We start from the raw sequence: 21,971 nt of genomic DNA on the forward strand, positions 1-21,971 counted from the left end.
GATGGAAGAATGCAGCTTTCCTATGTCAGGGACATTTGGGTATGTGGCAGTTTGTGTCCTGCAGGATTCATCGTCGCTGTCCAACGAAACACTGATGCCCCAGAAAAGAGGGAAGAATGAGGAGACACTGAGTGAAACTGCACAGCTCAGAAGCCATTTTCCTCTCACTCAGTGTCTTCTTTGTTACTCTTCCCTCCCCCCCGTCTTTTTGTTCTATGCTCTTTTAACCCTCTTTGACACATACAGTATGTAATACGGAGGAAAGAGGGAGCGCATTCATTACCGAGTGCAAAAATACGCGGCACACGTCCACACTGCCATATAGGCGAGCTCCTCTTCAGAAGTCAGTGATCTCAGCACCTGCCCATGGCTGATAGGACTGTGTGTGTGTGTGTGCGTTGCCTGGGCTTTAGAGAGGGAGAGGAGCACACTCAGTGATGCCTTACAGAGAGACAGAATGAGGACGTCACAGGTGAGTGAATTTGCTCAAACTGACAGGTGTATACACACACACACACACACAAACTTATTTTTATTACTTAGTGAGGACACGTCATAGACATAAGGCATTCCCTAGCACCTTACCCTAACCCTAACAATCACAACTAAGTAACTAACCCTAAACCAGGTCGTAACCCTAAAAAAAAATATATCTGCAAGGTCCTCACAAAGATATGTTTGGATGTTTGTACACACACACAGGTTTGCCAGTAAGTGCTTAACCACAATTAAACTTAACCAGTTCCTTAGAGATGAGGTTCTGCGTCACTGGTCCTGACAAGGTCAGTGTTTATGCCAGAGAAAAGGCCCTTAAGAGGCAACAAATACAAGAACATACACACACAGTCGCTTGCCACTGCAACAGCACCATCACACATGAGTAACCAAGGCTTCGGCTCTGCGGCATTGACCACTCAACCCATCAGGTTGTGCGCGTCCGTGTGTGTGTGTGTGTGTGTGTGTGCACGCGCGCTTACCATCCATATGCGACTTGGTTTTGCGTGCACCGTCAACTGAAACAGGGTGGAAAGTGAGGATAAGAAAGAGAGACAAAGCAGATTGATTTTGCAATAATGTGATGCTGATTACCATAGATTCACTCCCATTGCTCCCTCGCTGCTCGACCACAGGGCTGAGGTCAAGTTCAGTTGGGAAACAGTCTGGAGAAAAATGTTCTCATAAGGATTCGGGGCAGGGTGTTTTCAAGCAGCCAAAGGGCATTTAACTTAAAGGTTTCAGGTTGATAAAAGCTGTCACTTGCTGTGTGTGCAGGTGTAAGTGACCCATGATAACACCTGTGTCAAAGAGCAGTGAATGGCTCACATGTGGGCCATGTTTTTCCCTCTCTTACTTAGATGCAGCAGAATTCATGACAGCAGGGGAAATGAGAAATGAGACATATGAGGTTTGACTGCTTCAGAGACTGGTTTGTCTGCTTGTGCCCACAAGTTACTGTGTCCACTATTATGTGACAAAGAGGCTAATGTTGTATTGAATAGATTGTACATTAACTGTTTATCTGTGTTTCCAAAGTGCTATAACACCTTGTGTGAATTTAAGGTCAAGTAGGCAGGATTTTATTGATCCACAATTTGTTCCATCATCAGCTGTGACTGCCTTCACTGCAAATAAAAAAAGGAAAAGAGTCAAGCAATAAATACAATAAAATGTGTGGCAATTGCTTCGATTCCATTAAAGTATTTTACAAATTTTGAGCAAAATTTAAAAAATTTGGTAAAATAAAATGTACAACTACCTGTGCGTTCATCAACTGCTGTTAAGTTGTGTCAAGTCATGTGAAGATAAGCAGTGACTCAAATCTCTGCGCTGCCAGTTCCAGTAGCTGTTGAGATGTGGTGGCATTGCGTTGCTCCTTCAACTCATTATTGCAGCGCTTCTCATACAAAGTTGAGAGACGCTGTGGTTTTTTCTTCAGCCCACACATTTCATGTCTCGTTCCACGAGAAGCAGCATTTCAGTCACATGGTTTCTGATCAACCCTCTTTTTTGCATTTACCTTTAATCAATTCACCAACTTTTCCCACCTCCCTCAAACACTTTAATGTGACATTCCAAGACTGTTTCACTTTTTTTGTCTTTCAATTCACGTGTTTTTATGTGCAGAGTGAAAATACACATAAAATGAATCAAACCTAATATCAGCATTGAGTGTTTCTGAGATGAAGAGATCCCTCTTGGGTCATCTGTAGCAGATTAAACTAAATGATCAACTGTTATATTAGCCATCCTGCATATTGCAGCTTTTTAATAGCACTTTTAGACATAAGTTATGGTAGCATTAACTCAAAAGCGCTTCCAAAACACAAAGCAATAGCAAAGAAAACATATGAAGCTGTCTTGACTATTGAGAAACTGTAGTTTTTAAGGATTCATACAATGCAGAAACAAATTCAGGTTCACAGTAACAGAGCCACCATTTTCCCTGAGTCGACCACAAACCAAACCTCTTTTGTTGAAGCAGCGAGAATCATTAAGTTTGTCACAATGGAGGTAATAATAGTGGGAGTATTGTGAAAGTAGTGACAGTGACACCAAATGAATGCTAATGCTTCTGCATTTCTGCTGGAGGCTACATTAACCTGGTAGGTCAGAGTATAGGTCGATGTCTCACTCTCCTTGTTTCTCTGACTTTCACTTTTGTTTTCTTTTTATTTGCACAAATATATATTCACAAATTATAATCAGGTGGTGCCTCGGGTTATATGCAAATCACAGGAACGTTTAAAGTTCTGAGGTGTTCAGACCTTGATAAAACATTAACATCGAGCAGCTAATATTATTTAAACCAGGCTTGTCCCTGAACAGGGCCCTAATTTCAGCTGCCAGCTGTTGCAGCCTCAGTTGACTGAGGCTGCTCTCAGTGAAAAGAGATGCGTCTCCTTTTGATATGGTTCCTTTTTTTCCACAGAATTCAGGAATCAGGAGAGGTTTTTCCAAGACATTGTTTCAGGGACCTTGTACTTCTGCTGCTGCTGCTCACGTTGTCGCTGTTGTTGGTGTAAAGCCTGTAATTACATTCCAAATTCTCCTTGTCCCCCCTCATTTCTCATTTACAGCTCTTTGTCTGCCTTTCAGTCTTCCTCTACCTTGTGCATCCGCCAACCTTCGCTCTCCTTGAGGCTCCAATGAGAGCATTAATTTCTCCCGGTCTATTTGTGGCTCACAGTGGCTTCATGGAGCCTCACTTTGCTTTAAACACAAATTGATTTCACAGTCAAATCCTCCTGAGTATATATCACAGACCCTCCACCTGCTCCCCTCTGTGCTTCCGTTTCCTTCCCCCCCCTTTACATCTCACTTTGTGTCCTGTCTCCCTTCAGCACTGAACCGACATGTGCAACCACATTGTACACCTTCAAATCTCACCTGAGGTATATGAATACTGAATGGACAGGGACGCGATGATAGTTATTGAGGAGGTTGGGTTACAGGGAGTGAAACAGTGAAGGCTGCAGGCGTCAGCAGAGTGGAAGAGGGCCGTTTCTTGCGAGGCTGTGAGTAGGAAAATTGAAGAGCTATTTTCATGCCACATTAAGTTATACCAGGCTTCCACTATGGAACTGTGCTCAGACGGAGGAGACTTGCTATTGTGAAGGCTAATAATCAATGCAATAGAGTTATTACTCAACACTACATTTCACAGGCCCAACCAAGACAGCAAGGTAAAGGGAGATACATGAATCCCAATGAATTGTAACAAACGCCGCATCCTCCGGCATCATTCATTTAATATGTCGAAAGTTTGGTTCAGTGGTTTTCTGCATGAGTGGGATGAAAGCCACAGGAACAATGTACAAAAATGGCATTACTGTCCTCAAAGTCTGTCTGCTGCCATTAATGTGATAATAGAGGCTAGTGGGTGTAGAGGCCTTTGCTGAGGCTTTCTATTCATTTGTTATTATTTTCATTGCATTTCTCAAACCGCATGCCACTGCCGTCACTCTGGGGGCAACATTACAGTAAAAAATAGTCAGCCCCACTGTCATGTTTAAACACGCCAGTCACTGCCACACAATGCAAGTGCGTTAACAATATGGAGGAGTGTGAATAGGCCTGATACCCAAAGCTTTATTATGTAACTTGTTCCCACACGCCTGTCAGTCAAGTCCCCAGTGATCACGTCTGCGTCAAAAGATGGCATCAGGATGTTAACAGATTTGTCAGCGAGGGGACGTGGGGAGAAAACTGTGTACAATAACAAACAGAGTGTTTGCTTTGGGTTGTGTCTCTGTTGTTAATCCCTTACAAAATCTTCTGTTGTACCGTTATGAATAGTATTTTTAGGGCTATGGCATTGCATGTTTATTTATTATTACTTACATAGGCCTTGGCTTATCAATAACACTCTTCCATCTGATTGGACTGTCTCTCGAGCAGGTGTGGTGGCTTCAAAGAGCGAGGCTGTGTAAGCTCCTGGTAGGGGGCGCCCAAGCTGGACAGGTCAAAGAAGCAAGACTAATTTGACCACCTCCTCCCATGGGTAAAACAACCTTGTTACAAAAGAGTAAGGGACATTCTATATGTGGTGTAGAAATAACAAACACACATTATGATGTATTTTAATGCAGCAGCTGTGGAATTAGTAATTTGGTCAAGTTTTAATTGGCTATATGGAACATTTGTACATCAACTATTATATAACTATGTGACAGTGGGGATTGCTCTTTTACTGTTGTAAAAATGAGTTTTGCAAGCAACAATTTTGGAGAATTCTAAAACCTGATGATGGACAAGTTCATTTAGTTTCTACAGATCTCCCTCTGTAGAAACACAGAGGGAGTCATGTGGAGCTGATTGGCACGTTTTGAATGTAGCTGCCATGTTTTTCATATTTAGATGTCTAGCACTATCATTTTAATACTTTTCAAATTTGATCACACTTGATTTTAACAACCAAGTGATTTTGCTGAATAAAAAAATGTAAATGGCTAGACAGACAACTGCATTGGTCTGAAATCAGACACACTGGAGTGCATCATAGATGGCCCAAACTTAATGTGCAGTACTAAAAGCTTATGGGCAGCAGTTACATGAATAAAACAGGTTGCAGATGGCAAAGCACTAGTCCTTAGCATGAACAGCATGAAAGACAACGCAGGAGTAGACACAGGTGGATCACACAAGGTTACACACTGGGTGATATAATGAGGAAAAGAGTGGGCAGGGAAGATTAGACTTCACTGTAGGGCAGGTGCATGTGGGAGTCAGGAATGACAAGACTGAGGGCATCTTGTGGGTGGGTGGAGAATGGCAGGAGACAGAGTGGCCGACAGAAAGGATGGGAATCATGACAGGAGGACAAACAGAGCTAATAATGTCGTGACAATATTACAGCAGAGCCCACACCAATGCCTCATTGAGCATGGCTAACATTAGCAGCACTTTTTGTCCACAGCAGACACAACATTTAGCTACTGGGGAGCTTCCGGGATAATAACGGCAATAGAGGAGGACAGTGCAAGACACTTGTAGAAGGAGGAAATCAAGGGCTGTACAATGGAGTAAAAATCAATCAATCCCCCCAATTATATTTGAAATTCTTCTCAGTATATTCAGTTATGTTGTCGTTAAATAAGATATGTTAATACTTGAAGTAGTTTGAAACTAATCTGTGATGTATTTTTATTTGTTTCATTTTGTTTTTACCTATTTTCACCAATTTGTAGTGTGGCCATACTTGTTTGGTTTAAACCACTTTTGTTTTACTACTTCTTGCTTAGCACTTTGTATTTAAATTAGCAGGTTTTTACTGTTGAGCACTTTGTAACATCGGTAAGAAAAGTGCATGATAAATAAAGTTTTTTATCATTGTAATTATATCGTGTTAATCCACTCCAGTTTCAGTCCTTAAAGTATGTTTATTTGAAGCTTTTATCACTGAGTTCATGTAGGCCACTATATATTGTTTGACAATGTAGTCGTGCTAAGTAACCATATCTCCTTTTTATCTTATTTGTTTGTAAACAAAACCATTACTTTCACTTCATTATAGTCATTTTTACACAGCACTGCGGAGAGATGTGGGAAGGAAGAAAGATCTATTTACTCCACTATCTTCAAAGCAATCTGAAGCCCTTTTGAACTACAGACAGGCTGAAAGGGGAAAAAAGAAGGTGTCAGAATTAAACAAAACATTATACAACACGTGATTTGTTTGGTGCATGAGGAGAAAACATCCGACTGCTCCCTCACTGAAACTTTATCTGCTGAAATGATGAAAATTAGTGGAGGCCATTAAGTTTGATTGCAAAGAGTCTTTATTTATCCTTGTGTTCAAGTACGGCCCTCTCTCATCACGGTCATCTAAGAAGCATGGACACACAATAACGCACAACTCGCACCAGAGCCTGAGCAACCTCAGGTGGTATTTGTCTTTTGTCTTGATTGAAGGGTTAGGGAGGTGGGGTTGTAGGGGTGGGGGGAGTTAGCAGTTTCCACGTTAAGGTCAAGTGAACAAGAGTCCTGTTGCACACCACATAATCATTTTTTCTCAGCGGACATTTGTTGCATTTAGTGACAATGACATCTGCACATAAAAATTATATATATATTTATATTTATATTCATATATTTATAGATTTGTCATTCTATATCAACAATCCATTCTAGTGATTTTAACCTTGCTTTTTCATGTTGTAAAACTGGACAAACTGTTGGTAGGAATGCCTTGTTTGGACACTGATTTATACAGAAAAAACGCACACACACATACACGCAACGGAGGCATACACACACTACTACACACATGCATGCATAGATACGCTCGCTCAAGTTTACGTGTACACACATGGGCCATACATTCAGTCACATACATGCACACGTACACAAACGCGCGCACGCACGCACGCACACACACACACTCGCACACCCGCACGTGTCCACACACATGTACGCCCACACATGCTCAGCAAACACAGAGAGGCAGGTCTGTACATCTAAGGGGAGGGAGATGTTACCCATGATCCCCAGCAATATGTATGTCGTCACCTGATCAAAACACAAGAACTTAAAAGTTACAAAAAGCAGAGTGAGTCATCCAGTCATTGTCTTTAAAAGTCGAGAAAATGTCCCTTTAAATTCCTCTCGGACTGGTCCAGGAGGTGTCAACGTTTGGCACAATGTTACACCTCTCCCTCTTTCCCGTCATTTTTACTGTACACTCAGGTGTACACTTATCAAAGTCTTAATGGATGGACCAGATTTGACGCCTGATGATGAGAAACGATTGAAAACTGATTCGAGGTTGAACACGAAAGACGACACTTTCCAAATTCTTTAGGCAGTGAACAAGAACTTGTGTTGACAAGGACTTGGGAGCGATGCTGCTCTGCCAGGCTGATACTCTGGCAGCCTTGAACTGCTTTTGACATTTCGCCATGTCCGCAACGAAATGAACCAGACGGAGAAAGAAAAACATGAATATTGGACGGTTTCCTCTCAGGATAGGGAAGGGCAAAACAAAAGGTTTCCAGTGGGATTCATCCTGACAGTCTCTGTTTTATGCTCACTGTGTTTGCATTTTAAATCATTTTTGTTGCTTTTTGTTTGTTTCAGTAAATAGTCAGTCATGGAAAAAGATGATATTTTCTTTAGTGGCCCCCATCAGAAAAATGTGTAATATACACACCCCATATCACCTTTGAATTTTTGTACAGAAAATAAGAGTGCTTCTTCTGAAAGTGAAAATTTAGAAAAAGTACAAATAAAAAAAAGATGTAAAAGAATGGCGACAAAAAAAGAAGTCTTGATGTTGACATTCCTTGAGAACAAATCGTGAAGTCACTGTAGGCAGCAAGGCTGTCGGAACAAAAAAAAGAGGAATAAAAGCAGTGCTACGTTTGTCACTTGGGTGAAATGGTAAACATCCACATCTTGTCTTGTGCCTGATGTGCTTTCATCTTTCTCTGTGCTTTTATTCTTCTGGTCCTCCTCAAGAACTCCCATGTCATCTTGGTTTTTCCTCTCCGACTTAATCAAAAATGTCAGGCCACTTTCAATGTAGTCATCTTCTTCCCATTATTTCTTCATCCCGTCATTCTCTCCTCCTCCTCCTCCCCAGGCCACTGTACTCTCTCTGCTCTCCCTCTATTCCCCAGCCCACTCCTCACTTACACTTTGAACACACTTGCTCATATCTACTCCCACCTGCTCCTTATCCACTCACCGTCGCAATGGAGCTGACTTAGAAGAGATTAAGTGGTCTTAAAAAAAAGAAAAGGAAAATGTTGGCATGCACATGCACAGTCTCCCTTCATCACTGGACCAGACTTTACTTCTTCACCAAGTCCAACGCTTGTCCTTTACCTTGGATGACAATGAACCATAATTTCCAGCCAGCGGCTACAAGATAACAAGCCATTGCTGTAACCCTTAGTTCATCTGCTGCTAATCATTTGCAAAAATAATCCCTTTTACACAAACACACACAGACTCTCTCTTGGCCCACCCCATCATTTACATCGTCTAACTAGACCCAGGAGTCAGGAGAGGCCGGGTAGTGGCTGGTCTCATAGTTCAGTTCACTGTATGGCCGAGAGGCCGAGTAGAAGTCTACGTAATTGCCAGTGGATTTGAGGCCCAGATGCATTCGCAGGTCTTCCCGTGGGTCCCGGGGCGGCCCGGTGCTGGGAGGCTGCTGAGGTTGGGCTTGAGGCTGGGGCTGCACCTGCACATGTATCTGAGGCTGTGGCTGAGACTGAGGAGGTGGCGGTCCCTGGTCCTCGTAGTAGGCCTCGTCAAAGCTCCGGCTCTGGCTGTGAGGTGGTGGCTGCGGCGGCTGAGGCTGAGGGAAGGAAGGAGGGGCGGGGTAGGGGTCGTAGTCTTTTAGCACAGCTGCTGATGGGCTGTCCTGCTGGGGTTGGGGAGGCACAACGCAGGGCTGGGCTGGAGTCTGGTAAAGGGGCCGATGGAAATGGGTTGAAGGAAAGAGATGAGGGAGACAAAGAAATGTGGTAGTGGGGGCAAAGTGACGGAAGAATGACATGAAGAGAGTGAAAAGGGGGAAAAGATTTGAAAAGCTGAGCAAGTAAAAAGGCTCAGACAGGCATCAAGTAGGAAGAGACTCATGCTGTGATTTCTCTATTACATGCAGGTATTGAGGGAGGCAATTTATCTTGAATATTGTTTGTGTGTATGTGTGTAATATTGGTGAAACCAATATCTGCATCAACACAAAAAGGCAAAGCCATCCTACTTTTAAATGAAACTTTTGTGGGTTGAAGGTTTCCGAGACATTACACAGAGGCAAATTATTTGTGCAGTCGACTAAAGTAATGGTTCTATCTGCTAGTTTGGTGCTCGTTCGGGTGGAAGTAGCTTGACGCTACCCAAGCTGAGGGTGTGTCTCCTTCACACACACAATGTCAGTGTGTCTCTTATCGCAGCGAGACACTTAAGTGTGCATGTGCATGCAGCTTCCATCATGCTGCTATCTCTCCTAATAACCACCTTGTCATGACAGCATATGCCAATTTATGAGGGCTCTGACAGCACACATGCAGGCAGGCACGCACGTATATGCACACGCATGCACCGCTAAGAGACACTCTGCGTGCACATATAAAGACAATCTCACCTGGTTTGGCTTGATATCATCACTGGTGGTCAAGTAAGAGTTTCGGAATAACGTAGATGTCCCACAGGAAACTTGAACTGGAGAAAGAGAAAAAAAAAAACCCTCATATGAATGAATGATGAAGAAGACTGTGTCACTTCGACGGCTAATAATTCAGTGAATTGGCTTCATCAGCTAATTATAGTCCATATCTTTCGAGCATAGACATTATAAAAGGCAAAGAGGAATAGCAGACAATGAAAGGACAGATTTCAGACCAACGGATACAAAAAAGCAAAGAGACAAAAACATTTACTGGGCAAGTAGAGACTGACTGAGTAGAGAATCACACCGGAAAGAAAGAGCAGCAAAGAGCGAGTGGCATCAAAGTCGGTGTGTAAGAGAATCAGAATAGTTTGAGATTGAAAAAGAAACAGATCAGAGGAGTGAGAGGAAAACAAGTGGAGGAAAATAGAAGGGAAAGAAAGATAAAGAGAGGGATACAATTGAATAATTTAATTCTCTCTCTCTCTCTCACACACACCTGCCATGCCGTCTTTCCTGGATGTGTGCTCTCCTTTGTTGCTATGGAAACCAGCGTTGGTTGCCGTGGAATCGTAGTCGAGCTTACGTTCCTTCAGACTCATCATCTCTCTGGGGGAGGCTGGAGCGCTTGCTATACACACAGACACACACACACACACACACACACACACACACACACACACACACACAGACACACACACACAATTATAATCATACAGTGTGAGAGCACATTCTGTTGGGATGCAAGATTCATTACTCATAATTTTGTGTGAGTGTCTTTCAAGGTGCACAGTCATTATTCATTATTTAGCTTGTCAGCATTAAGAGTCACCTTCAGCATGTTCACCAACTAGTGGGAATTCACAAACATGCACACATCAGTTTTTGGACATGTTATTTACATTTACAATTTCACATAGGGTATTTATATTCTCTTATTTTTACTCTTTTACCATTTTAAAAAAAACAAAAAACCAAAAAAAAAAACACCCAGGTCTGAAACTGACAAATGACTAGATTTTAAATTGAATATTATTTAACAATATTAACCCTTAAAGCCTGATGGGTGCACCGAGAAAACTACCATCGTATTTATCTGCAATAAAAACATAGTAAAACAAAACAAATGAGTTCTTTTTTAACTGTTGCTCAAAGTCAAGACCGTACTACTCACAGTCCGAACGTGTATTTAAGTGCAAAAATGAATGTTGACAAATGGCTTTTAATCTTTCTTGGGCTCATTTCAAATGTTGGACTAGATGAAAAAAATCGCTTATATATAATCATAATCATATATAATCGAGTCAATTTTTTTTTTTATTGTGGTGCAATTCTTCATTTACTTTGGGTACGTCTTATAGGCATTTAAATCATAATATTAAAAATGTTGTCATGCTTTCTCAAACCTGTCTCTGTCTCATGCTTTTAGAACGAATCTTTTTTAACACCCAGGTTAATCCATTAGTGTATACACCGGCCTGTATGCACACATATATAAACATGGATAAACACATACTGTGCGCGTTCAGTGTCCCAATTCCACTTGCTCTCTTTTCCTCACACACTCAGAATGCCACATTGTAAACTCCTGGCTGTATGACATACTTAAAATGCTTACTCAGTTGCTCTTATGACACTGAATTGACATAATCCTGACTACCTGTGGTACTAGACGTTTCAGTTTGCTTCGCTAAACACTCTTTTATCTATCCGCCAAACAAGCATTTTTACAGTTTCTATCAGCTATATACCTGGAGGGGAAGGACGTTTGAAAATAAGCTCTTTTCAACCTAACTTTGAGAGTTGCAGATAATTATAAGACCGTAGCATGTGAGTTAATTGAGGGTGATGCTCTCAATTAGTAGAAATAGATAATCTCTCAGACAAAGAGGAGTCAGCATCCAGAGAAATCAGCACAAAAAGCGTCTGTCCAACTTCTATGGCCTGACCGAATAGCAGCAGGTGAAACAAAATTAAAACACTTTTGTTATGGATCTGAACATCCGAGTCTGTTGTAAAGCAAGAGAATCAGGATCAAGAGATTAGCTGTTTTTGATACTTGTGATATTTAATTATTATCACTTGACACCTCTGCAGCACATTCCATTATGCTGGAAGCTGGAACCTGTCACCGACACCCCCAGAGACACAGCCATCACTCGTGGTTACGGTTACCGTGGGGACCTGGCTTGAAACGGCTGGGTTTGAGAGCCCGGGAGACTTGTTTTATCAGTGCAAAACACAGCAGGACCCTGTGGGGGTAATGATGGATGCAAAGGTCTCACTCTCCCTCTGTATCTGCCTTTGTCTCTGTGCCATCCTTGCAGCCTGCAACCCCCCCCCCCCCTTCTTTTCTCTGTCTCTATCTGTTTTAACACTCTTTCCTCACACCAACTCTTTTCACTCCTCCTCCCTTATTGAGCCTGCACACCATCATTACTCCTTCTGCTTTGATCCATCACTAAGGGGCTGGATTGCAGTCTGGAGCGTATGCAGAGAGGAGATATGGATGCATGCAGGTCTGTGTATATGGGAGGGTGTGTGTCTGTGTGTGTGTGTGTGTGTGTGCGTGTGCACGCCAACATAAAGAGTGAGAGATCACAGGAAGAGGTGAGAAGAAAGTAGGATTACTGCTAAGAGGAGATGAAGGAGGAGAAGTATGACAAGGGTGAATGAGAGCTAGATGAGCAAAACGGCAGAGGGGTTTGGCGTAGAGGAGAAGATGGGATTCATTTCCAACCATTTCCCGTAGATATCTACACGTTTCTCTATGCACTAAAAATTCCTTTTATAAAACGGATAGTTCCAGTCATTGATTCCATTTGTCTGAGCTGCTTTCACAGACGCAGTAAAGTCATTTATAAACACTTCATTCCACCCCATTAGTATTACTGTGCCGGTAATTATTCAGTTAATGCAAAGAAAACACAAAAGTGCGGATGAAAGGATTATAAAGAGAGACATATAGATACATTTATATTTGGCCTGTCGCTGCGCCAAATGCTTGCAGTCTTCTATCTAACCTCAAGGATGAACTACATCAATGACCTTGGGATGTCTGTTGCTAATTTCTAGAACAGACAGAGGGTTCGCATATGAGATGATGCGTTATTTATTTTCCTGTGGAGCCACTGGCAATCTTATGGACAATGCAATGGGTTGAAGAGGTCAATAAGTGTATAATCTGCGGCTACTCTGATGGTGTTGAGGGATGAGAAATCAAGGGCCTGCCCTGACCTGTTTGTCGAAATCTTATGTTGGCTATTCAGGGTTGAGAAAACGGGCTGTAATATAATATTTATGTGGGTCCCTGGACACTCAGGAGTTGAAGGAAATGAAATTTCTGATTAACTGGCTAAAGAAGCATTGGCCAGGGAAATGACAGCTCTAAAGGTTTGTCCAGGAAAGGATGAATGTGTTAGTGTCTATAAAGAAAATGTGGTTAGACAGTAGCAAGAGGAGTGGGAGATGCAGCCTTCTGATAGGAGTGGCTTTCAATGACTTTAAAGAGAGAAGGGACGAGGTTTTAATAACTAGGCTCCGATAGATTGTGGATTAGCCGGATATCTGAAAATTATAAGAAAACACCCAGATGGTCTGTGCCAGTTGCTGTATTTTCCTGTGGTCAATTGGATAAAAGATATTTATTATTAATTTAACTGGTTGAACTGGTGCTTTCATGTTTTTCCTTAAAATCTATTTTCAATATCGAGAAGAATCATCACCTTGCCATTAAGGCAGTTTTAGCATTTTAGCATCATGCAACTGATTATTTATTAATATTATTATGAGAAGAATGATTTTCAATAACGTCAGTAATGGGGCATCAATCTGAATCACAGCAATGTTATTGGAGCCCTAACTACACAGAGAGAAAATGCAATAGCTTTGCTTGTGGCACAAGGCTATTAACAAACACATGCACAGAGTCAAATGTGAGCTTTACCAGCAGAAAGGACTAATGACATACTTGAACACAACTTAAGCAGTTGCAACGTTGCCTGGCTGAAAATAAAAACAATTATTTGATATCAAAAAATACTTCCTTTTGTTTCGGTTTACATGCGTTCATTTTATGAAACATAGCAACCATTTAATTAAAGGCAGTTACCGTCCTGAGGTCATGGTTCACAGTGAATCAAAAACAACTGAAGAGGGCTTTGCTTTGCCCGTGTCTAAGAACACCTCTCAGCTAAAAAAATGTCCCGCAGCTGTTCTCCAAAATCACTGTCAACCGCAGCCTCTCTGAGCTTTTTATTGCTTTAATTTTCAATGTCACTGGTCAAAGTCAAATCCTCCTCCTTTACTTCCCCATCTTGGCATTAACCATCCTGCAATCCCTAATTCTTCTTGCCTCCCTGCTTTTTCTCTTTTATCTCCCTCTCTGTTTGTCTCATCCCTCCCTCCTTCACTCTCTCTCTCCCAGTCCCTCTCTGTCTCTCTCCTTGAAGACTTCTCTAAGCTGGGAGGAAGCAAAAGTACTTTTCTGCCTCATCAGCCTGCTAAGCCTGGTGTGGAGAATTCACAGCTAACGGCTGTTCCACTACTGATGCTAACAGCTAATGCTACTGCATCCTTGCCAAGCATGAAGGCCAGTGGGCTCAAGCTAAAGGGATACTTTAGCACAGGAGCTTGAGGGTGGCGACCACAACACTGATGCTAACAGCTGAAATCCATCTGTCTCTCTTGAGTCTTTTTACTTTTCTTGTGGGGCCGTCTTCTAGATTAATTTAATTCATTTCCTCACAGGAGGGAGTTTTGTCAATCATATCAAAAGATAATGACATTTTTACCCACTCACTCATCTTCTACTGCTTTATCCTCCACACGGTTACCATGGGGACCTGGCTTGGGGGGGCAAAAGGCGGGGTACACCCTGGACGGGTCGCCAGTCCATCACAGGGCCACACATAGAAACCATTCACTCTCACACTCAAACCTACTGTCAGTTTAAAATGTCCAATTTAGGATGTTTTTAAACCAAACAATAAATAAATAACAATAAAAAACAACAAAATTACCTTTATATTGTCATTTAAACTGAACTCCATCTACTAGCTACAATACAGGCAAATTATATACTGAGGGCTGAAATAATCCCAGCAGACGTCTGTCGTCATTAACGTCGGTTAAAGGTTTAAAAGTGAATTTCATTCCATATTTACTTTTACTCTAAAGCAAGGGTGATGGAAGGGGTGTTTTTCAGCTAAATAATCCTACACTTTGTTCCCAACCCAATTCTGACCCTAACCCTAAAACCAGGTCTTAAGCCTCAAAAAGCTTGTTTATGTTCTTGGACATTGGTCCACACGGCCTACTAAAGACATGTATATACACACACAGACAAATGTATTAAATGTGACATGTGTTCTTACCTGAGCGGTTATTTGGGGACGTCCTGACGGGGGAGACAGAGGGAGTTCGAGAGGAGGAGTAGGGCCTCTGTCTGTCTCTCTCTATCGTTGAGGCAGAACCCACAAAGTGATACTGGCTGTATCCATCCTGCAAAAACAACACACACAAGCAGAAAAAGAGATGACTGCCAGTTTTAAATCATCCGTCAATCTTCGTTGAAACACCAAAACTGAACGAATTTGTGAACAGGATAAACATTTTTATCCTGTTCCTCAAGTGCCTCAAGGAAGGATCTCAAGAGCAACAGCAGCACCTGCTTGGCATGCATGCAGAACATTGTCCATTGACCATGTTTATAGCAATGATTTAGCGTAGCTTCATGCATATCAGTGTCACAGCAATTTACTCCCCTCAAAAGCATTAAAGAACAGTTTTTAGACTACAATTTCAAGCTGTTTTACACAGGTTCACTGGCTCATATGCAGACAGTTGTGTACATACAACATATGATAAAAGAAATGGTTGGAATTTGAAGGCTGAAACATGCCAAAATACAAGCTGGCCAATGTGAATGTCCTTGTGGCAACCAAGGACAGCAAGGACATACTGACTGATGGATGATTTTGCACTCAAAACAATGCAAATTATTCCTAAAATGTATTGTAATTTAACCTAGTGTGGGCGACTGGGATAATTGGTTTAATGAGTTAACTTTGTGTCAACTGCAATCTTTTTTATTTCAGTTTTGTTTTTAGGAAGTCAAAAATTAATTCTGAAAAAAATCTCCACACATGCAAATAGAATGGTGCACACACCCACCCACACACACACAACATAAATTAACACACTTGCATTGAGCCTGAGCTTAGTGAAGACCCCAATGTCCTTGCAGGGAAAATTAATACAACAACAGAAAAAAATCCACTGGCATAATTATTGTCAAGTCAGTGACTTTGTATCTGTGTTGGTTTAACAGTGATTGGAGGAAAACCCTTTTCACAAAAGTGAATCATGAGAGTCAACAACAATCACAGAGCTGGAACCAAATTCAATTTAGCATTAAGATAATTGGTTACCTCTGGAGGCAAAGTGTATGGGATGATAAAAGATAATGGATACATGTTCTGTCGTAGCTTTACTGTCTGGGGGCTGCAGTTAAGCTGTGGGAAACTGGTTTGGACTGTGGCGACTATGAGTGCAAGGGAGAGTCGAAGTTAGAGAGAAGGAGATGAGGCGGAAAAAGAGAGAGGAGGCACAGAAAAGTTGGAGAGGAAGGGCAATGACGGAGCTGAAGCAGAAACAGAGAGGAGGCACAGGCAGGTAAGAAACTGAGATGATGACAAAAAAAGTAATAACAGTGAGAAGGAGGAGGAGAGTAATAATAAGAAGGTAAAGACAGGACGAGGGCCAGAGAGGCAAGGAGAGGGAGACAGATGGAGAGGTAGCGAGAGGGAGGGAGACATGACTGAGCACAGACCCATGTCCTGCACTGACTCCGGTTTCCTTGCACAGCACTGATGACTAATAGAAAGCCGGATCCTCTGACACAGAGTAGTTCAAAGGTTCCAGTCTCCATCATCTGACCCGCCAACACTTCTTTTCAAACTCTCATTCCCCACACTGTAGTGTCTGAATCCTACATGATAAATGTGTTCTAATGTACGTGCATCCTGCTTTATATATATGTGGCTTACAAATTGGATAAATGAATAGTCTATTGGGGGTTCATAAGCTCCACTCTGTAATTAGGATCGTAATCACAGAGGACATTAAAGAGGAGAATATAATTAATCAAAATTGCTGTCATATTCACAAATGTCACACTTATTTTCTTTTTTGCAGAAGTGATTTTCAGTTTATTCTCTATTTTTCCTGTTGAATAAGGTGAGGACAAAAAACTCATTGTATTCCACACTGATTATGTCATATGCTGTACCTGCTTGCTCCAGCTCTGCATTGACTTTATGGTGTGAAACAGTCAAACCCCAGACTGCTCATAATTCACGTCGCAAAATCTAAATCAGTGATCAAACTTTCAAATGAAAACAAATCAGACTGGTGTCTGGTGTCTCCTGTGTTTTCATTCTATAAGAGCGAGTAACCTGAAACCTTAAACCGTTAAAACCTTAAAGAAAAGAAAATGTCCTTTCCTTGGCCACTTCAGTGGGTATCATGTGTACTTAAAGTGTTTGATGATGAAGCCCATCGGCCTCAAGGTTTGACACGTGCATTAAGAGATGGTCTACTGCATACCTTTCTTCTAGCCAGTGGATATCTGAGTTACCAGTCTGGCCATTCTCCTCTGACCTCTGGCATCAACAAGGCATTTTCGCCCAGTGAACTGCCACTCACTGAATATTTTCTCATTTTCGGATCATTTTCTGTAAACCCTTGAGATAGTTATGCCTGAAAGCACTGAGTTGAGTTCTCGGCTCCATCTAGAGTCCCTGATTCTCCTCGTGTTACTTTTACTGGCTTCTCTTTCCTCCTCTCTTTACTCCCACCTCCTCTTTATGTCTCACACTCAAACTCTAACACACCACTTTGCCCCAAATGTAAAAAAAACCCCACAAAAAAACAGGTTGCTAAGCAACTATTATGCCTGTTGCTCTCATCATCACTGGATGGAGGGTTGAAGGTCATGGCACGCTGAGGTAAAAAAGCATTTACTGTGTGTGTGTGTGTGTGTGTGTGTGTGTGTGTGTCGTGCATGCCAGACAGCAATTATGGCAAAAATTGGAAAAAGGTTGAACATGATGAGCAGCGGGTTCCCTGTGGACCTCAGTGACAACTGAACACTGTCAATCCTTTTCTGTTTCACTCGCTCGCTCGCTGATTTCACACAGTTTTTCAGTTTCATAGTTGCAAGCACTTCAGTCACACATGACACACATCTATCCTCACAGGAATAATGTGACTCTCACTCTTGCATTCTTTATCTTCACTGACTGGTTATTTAGGGATTGACCTTTACTCTGGTGTGACATTTATTGCAAATTTCACAGAGTGCACTAAGAGTGCTGCAGCTTTAACTCTCTGTCTCATTTAAATAGTGTTGTTAGCCTTTGCACTGATACAGGTTCTCTCAGTGTACCTCCATCTCTCTTGCTTTCTGACTCTTACTCAACATCAAGGCAGCTTCACAGGCCTGATAATTCTTTGATGTCTCCTGAAGTTGTTTCCAACGCTCATCTTCTTTTCTTTTCACTGTCTTTTTCCTCATGCACTGTGTAGCAGTGACTGAGGAGTGGATTTTAGCCCTTTTCTGAAATAAGAGCGTCTAACACAAATCTAAAAAACAGACTCAAACTGTAAACTGCACAAAAATCCTGCATTTGTAAACACAACACGCCTTAACTTTCCATTACATCTCATTTAAATGTGTTTATTTTCTTCGCAGGAACATCCCGATCATCGTGTGCAATGATCCTCTAAAGAACTGGCTGCGTTTTGCAATAAAATACCTCACATACACACATCACACGCAAAATTCTCACTCACTCATATGACACAAACACACCCACAAACTGGATTGCACTTCCCGGGAACATATTGTAAATCTGTCACATGTGTCACAGACGCGACATCTCTCCCGACACTGAACCCCGTCTGTCATACGTGTGCGGATCTGTGGTTGTGATTTGTAGTGTTTGTGTGTGTGATATGAGTGTGGCATGTGTGTATACATGTGTGTATACATGTGTGTGAGAGTGTGATTAAGTGCCCAACATAGAATATTTATAATGAAATCAGACAAGGTCAGGCCAACCGAAATTATGCATCGAGTTGGGAGATGACAAAGTGTAACATTGTGAATATACAGTACAACATATGAGCTTGGGTGTGCAAAAGAGATAGCTGAACGACTTTAAATACACATCTAATTGCGATTATTTTGACAGGAAATGCGATTGCAATATGACTCGCGATATCAGAAGGAATGGTCATTTTTACATCATTATTCTCATCCAGAAAAACTTATTTAAAAGGATTAATGTGTGATATTTGTGCAGCTCTGTGAGAAACAAAGATGTTCTCTTCAGTCTGTAGAATAAGTAATGTGTGTAATAACAATTAATCTAAAATGATATTTTGACACAATTTGGCTTGAACAAATATTGCGTCTGCTGCGATTAGAAAATTGCAGTAAGCTGTATTACATTAGTCCTTTTAGTTTGAATTCTTAGTGATGCTTCTAGTTGTTGTCTTTCATTGAAATCCCCTGTTGAACTGCAAAGCACTGCACGTTTGTTATTTACTCAAAGGATGACCTTTGACATTCCTCCTGGGAAACGGTGCATGCAACACTTCATGAGCGCACGCATCACATCACAACACACAAACCGAACGAGGACACATCCCGTCAGATCTGCGATACAAACACTGGTAAAAGTAGAGTTTTGCTGCACTCTGGAGACTATTATGTGTGATTTATCCTGACGTTGGTGCAAACAGATTTTGGTTTTGGTTTAGAAATGACTGCTGCAAAGTCTGAGCTTTCAAATAATCTCAGATGCTATTTGCATACACTGTTTATTTATGGGCCCTCAACTATTCATATTAGAACATTCAGAAAGAGCTGGGCAGCAGAGCTCCACGTTCTCTCACAACTCTCGTTTCATCTTCACTTTTTCGCTCTCTTTCTGAGTCTAGACTGCTCCCATGGCATTGCTGTAGGAAGTGATTAACTTCTCTCACTGCAGTTTGACAAAAACACACACACACACACACACACACTCATAAACAAACACACACAGGCACCCACGCCCCAAAACGTCGACACAGTGAGAAAGTGTGTTTTAAAAGCTTTCAGTACTTTACGACACAACTCAAACTGATGCATTACTGACCCTTCACTTTTAGCTGCTTAAAAAACACATGCAAACACACACACACACTTGTACACACATGCATATATTATATATATTAACTACAATCATCTTTCTTTCTTTCTTTCTTTCTTTCCCTCCCTTAACTTTTGAAAACATTTTGCACCCGGCACCAGACTCCTCTTGCGTCTCAATTCTATGCTAATCCATGTTTGGATTGGACGCTAAAAGGATTTAGGCTGCACCTAACAGCCGTGACCTAATACGTCACGCAGGGATACTAAAAGTAAAGTCACTTATTTCAGGCTCTGGACTTGTGCGATAAAGTCAAAGTGTGGCAAAGTCTAAAGCAACAATTTCCAGTTATGAAATTAGGTTGATTTGTTTTCATGCAATTTAGGATTCAAGTAGTAAGGTATGCTGTCCATCACTATTTATATGGGGTATATAGCAAAATTCATCACCTTAACTGCTTTAAACAAGTGCATTTAATGAAATTTAGGCTGCATAACAGCTGCTAACATTATGGCTAGATAAAGAAATATTTATCACTAAAAGATTATGAAGAAGGAATTAAACGGAGAATGTTCCCTGCAAATGAAAGAGCTTTTTTTTTCTTGTTATTGTTATCTGCAAACATCATACTGATAGAATGAGATGCATATTAAATCAGGTTGTTTATGCAGCCATCAATGTTAAGTGACTTGTTTCTTCTCCTTTCATATGTGTATTTTTAAAACATTTGTACAGCTTTTTTTTTCAGTAAAGGCTGTCATGCACAGCCTTGATCAATGGCGTGTTATGTCATCTACTCAAGTGTAGCACTATCCAGTGGCAATGATTAGAGAAGTGTGAAGCAGATGAGGCTTCAAGGAGCCACATGAGGATTCTGTCCTGTATAATGCTTGGAGATGAGAGGAAGACGAAAGAGCAGAGTGTCACAGTTGTCAGGATGAGGCGAGGATACACTGATGCCATGGGGTGGCCTGTCCTCAAGTGACTGCAGTGAGAGTCAGAGAGCCTGCAACAACGTCAGCACAAGTTCGCCACTTCAGAGCTTTTTGTTAGCCCCTTTAAAAACAGGTGAAATACAACAGCTCAATCTTGTTTTGGAGAAGTTTTTTTTTTTTTTAACATCTCTGTAAGCTGAAGTGCAGGTACTTGAATTTCAAGGATAAAACCCCACAGTTCATTATCTTGAGATACACAAGATAAATTGGTAATGTAAATTGTGCTGCAGTGCTGTCTTGATGTTCTGTTCTTTCCTTAGAAACAGAAATAGCGACACAAAGATGGGTGTCAACTCAAACTAATCAGTATAAGCATCACAAAGGTGTCATCACTCAGTGCTGCTGCATTGTGGGTTGTGTACAAACTTCAAATCCGTATAATTTTTTTTTTATCATTTGGAAAGAAAATCCAAGGACAAGTTCCTGTGACGCGTTTGTTAGCATTTCTAAAGATCTCAGTGAAAACATTTGGTTATGATTCTAAAGTGTTCCAGCCCTGAATAGCAGATGACCTTGGAGGCAGCTATTTATTCAACAACACTCATTAATGACAAGTGAAAGCAGCCGAACTTTCGTCATTATTTTTATTCAAGTCGAAAGTGTGTGCAGATACTTCGGTTATTTGCAAAGAAATAAAAGATCCAGATAAGAGGTGAGCAAGTGTGTTTTGTTTGTGTGTGTGTGTTTGTGTTCAGAGACAAAAGAAAGTTAATAGTGTGTCTCTGATTGAGAGCAACACGTAAACAAATCATCCTTTCCTTTGACCTCGTTTGAGTTTTCTCATTTCTTGTTCGTTTGTCATCGTCTTTTTATTAGAAAAGTTTATAAACAACGCTCTGTGTATTTTCTACGGTCGTATAGAAAAGTTCTGTCTTATTTGATGGTTGAGCCATAGTTTAAATGTTCAGGTTTGATTTAGGTTTAAGTACGGATTCAGGTTTGGTCTAAAGGAAAGATTAGGGGTGGGGTAGTCACATGGAACGAGACAATGTGCGTTTGTCTGTGTGTGTGTGTTGAGCATTAATACTAAGCTAAGCTTGTCAACCAGTAGCCCTCATGAAGACCAAAACCTGGTTCTAATGAGGCAGAACCTATGTCTGAGTAACTGCTTAATTTTAGGGCAAATATTTGAGGGATAAGGCTTTGTTTATGACGTTC

The 21,971-nt window shown here is 41.3% G+C and overlaps 1 protein-coding gene across 1 annotated transcript in view; it reads right to left on the reverse strand.

Moving 5' to 3' along the window:
• Positions 1–6,255: 6,255 nt before the first annotated feature.
• ctnnd2a (catenin (cadherin-associated protein), delta 2a) overlaps positions 6,256–21,971 on the reverse strand; it is a 225,123-nt gene continuing 209,407 nt past the window's right edge. Inside the window, exons 22-25 of the mRNA XM_058635385.1 lie at positions 14,995–15,121; positions 10,119–10,250; positions 9,596–9,672; positions 6,256–8,911 (exon numbers count right to left, since the gene is read on the reverse strand). Of these exons, the coding sequence (XP_058491368.1) occupies positions 8,489–8,911; positions 9,596–9,672; positions 10,119–10,250; positions 14,995–15,121 (759 nt within the window). The 3' untranslated portion in view covers positions 6,256–8,488. The remainder of the gene's footprint in view (positions 8,912–9,595; positions 9,673–10,118; positions 10,251–14,994; positions 15,122–21,971) is intronic.

Source organism: Solea solea, chromosome 1 (genome assembly GCF_958295425.1).
Source record: "Solea solea chromosome 1, fSolSol10.1, whole genome shotgun sequence".
NCBI classification, from domain to species: domain Eukaryota; kingdom Metazoa; phylum Chordata; class Actinopteri; order Pleuronectiformes; family Soleidae; genus Solea; species Solea solea.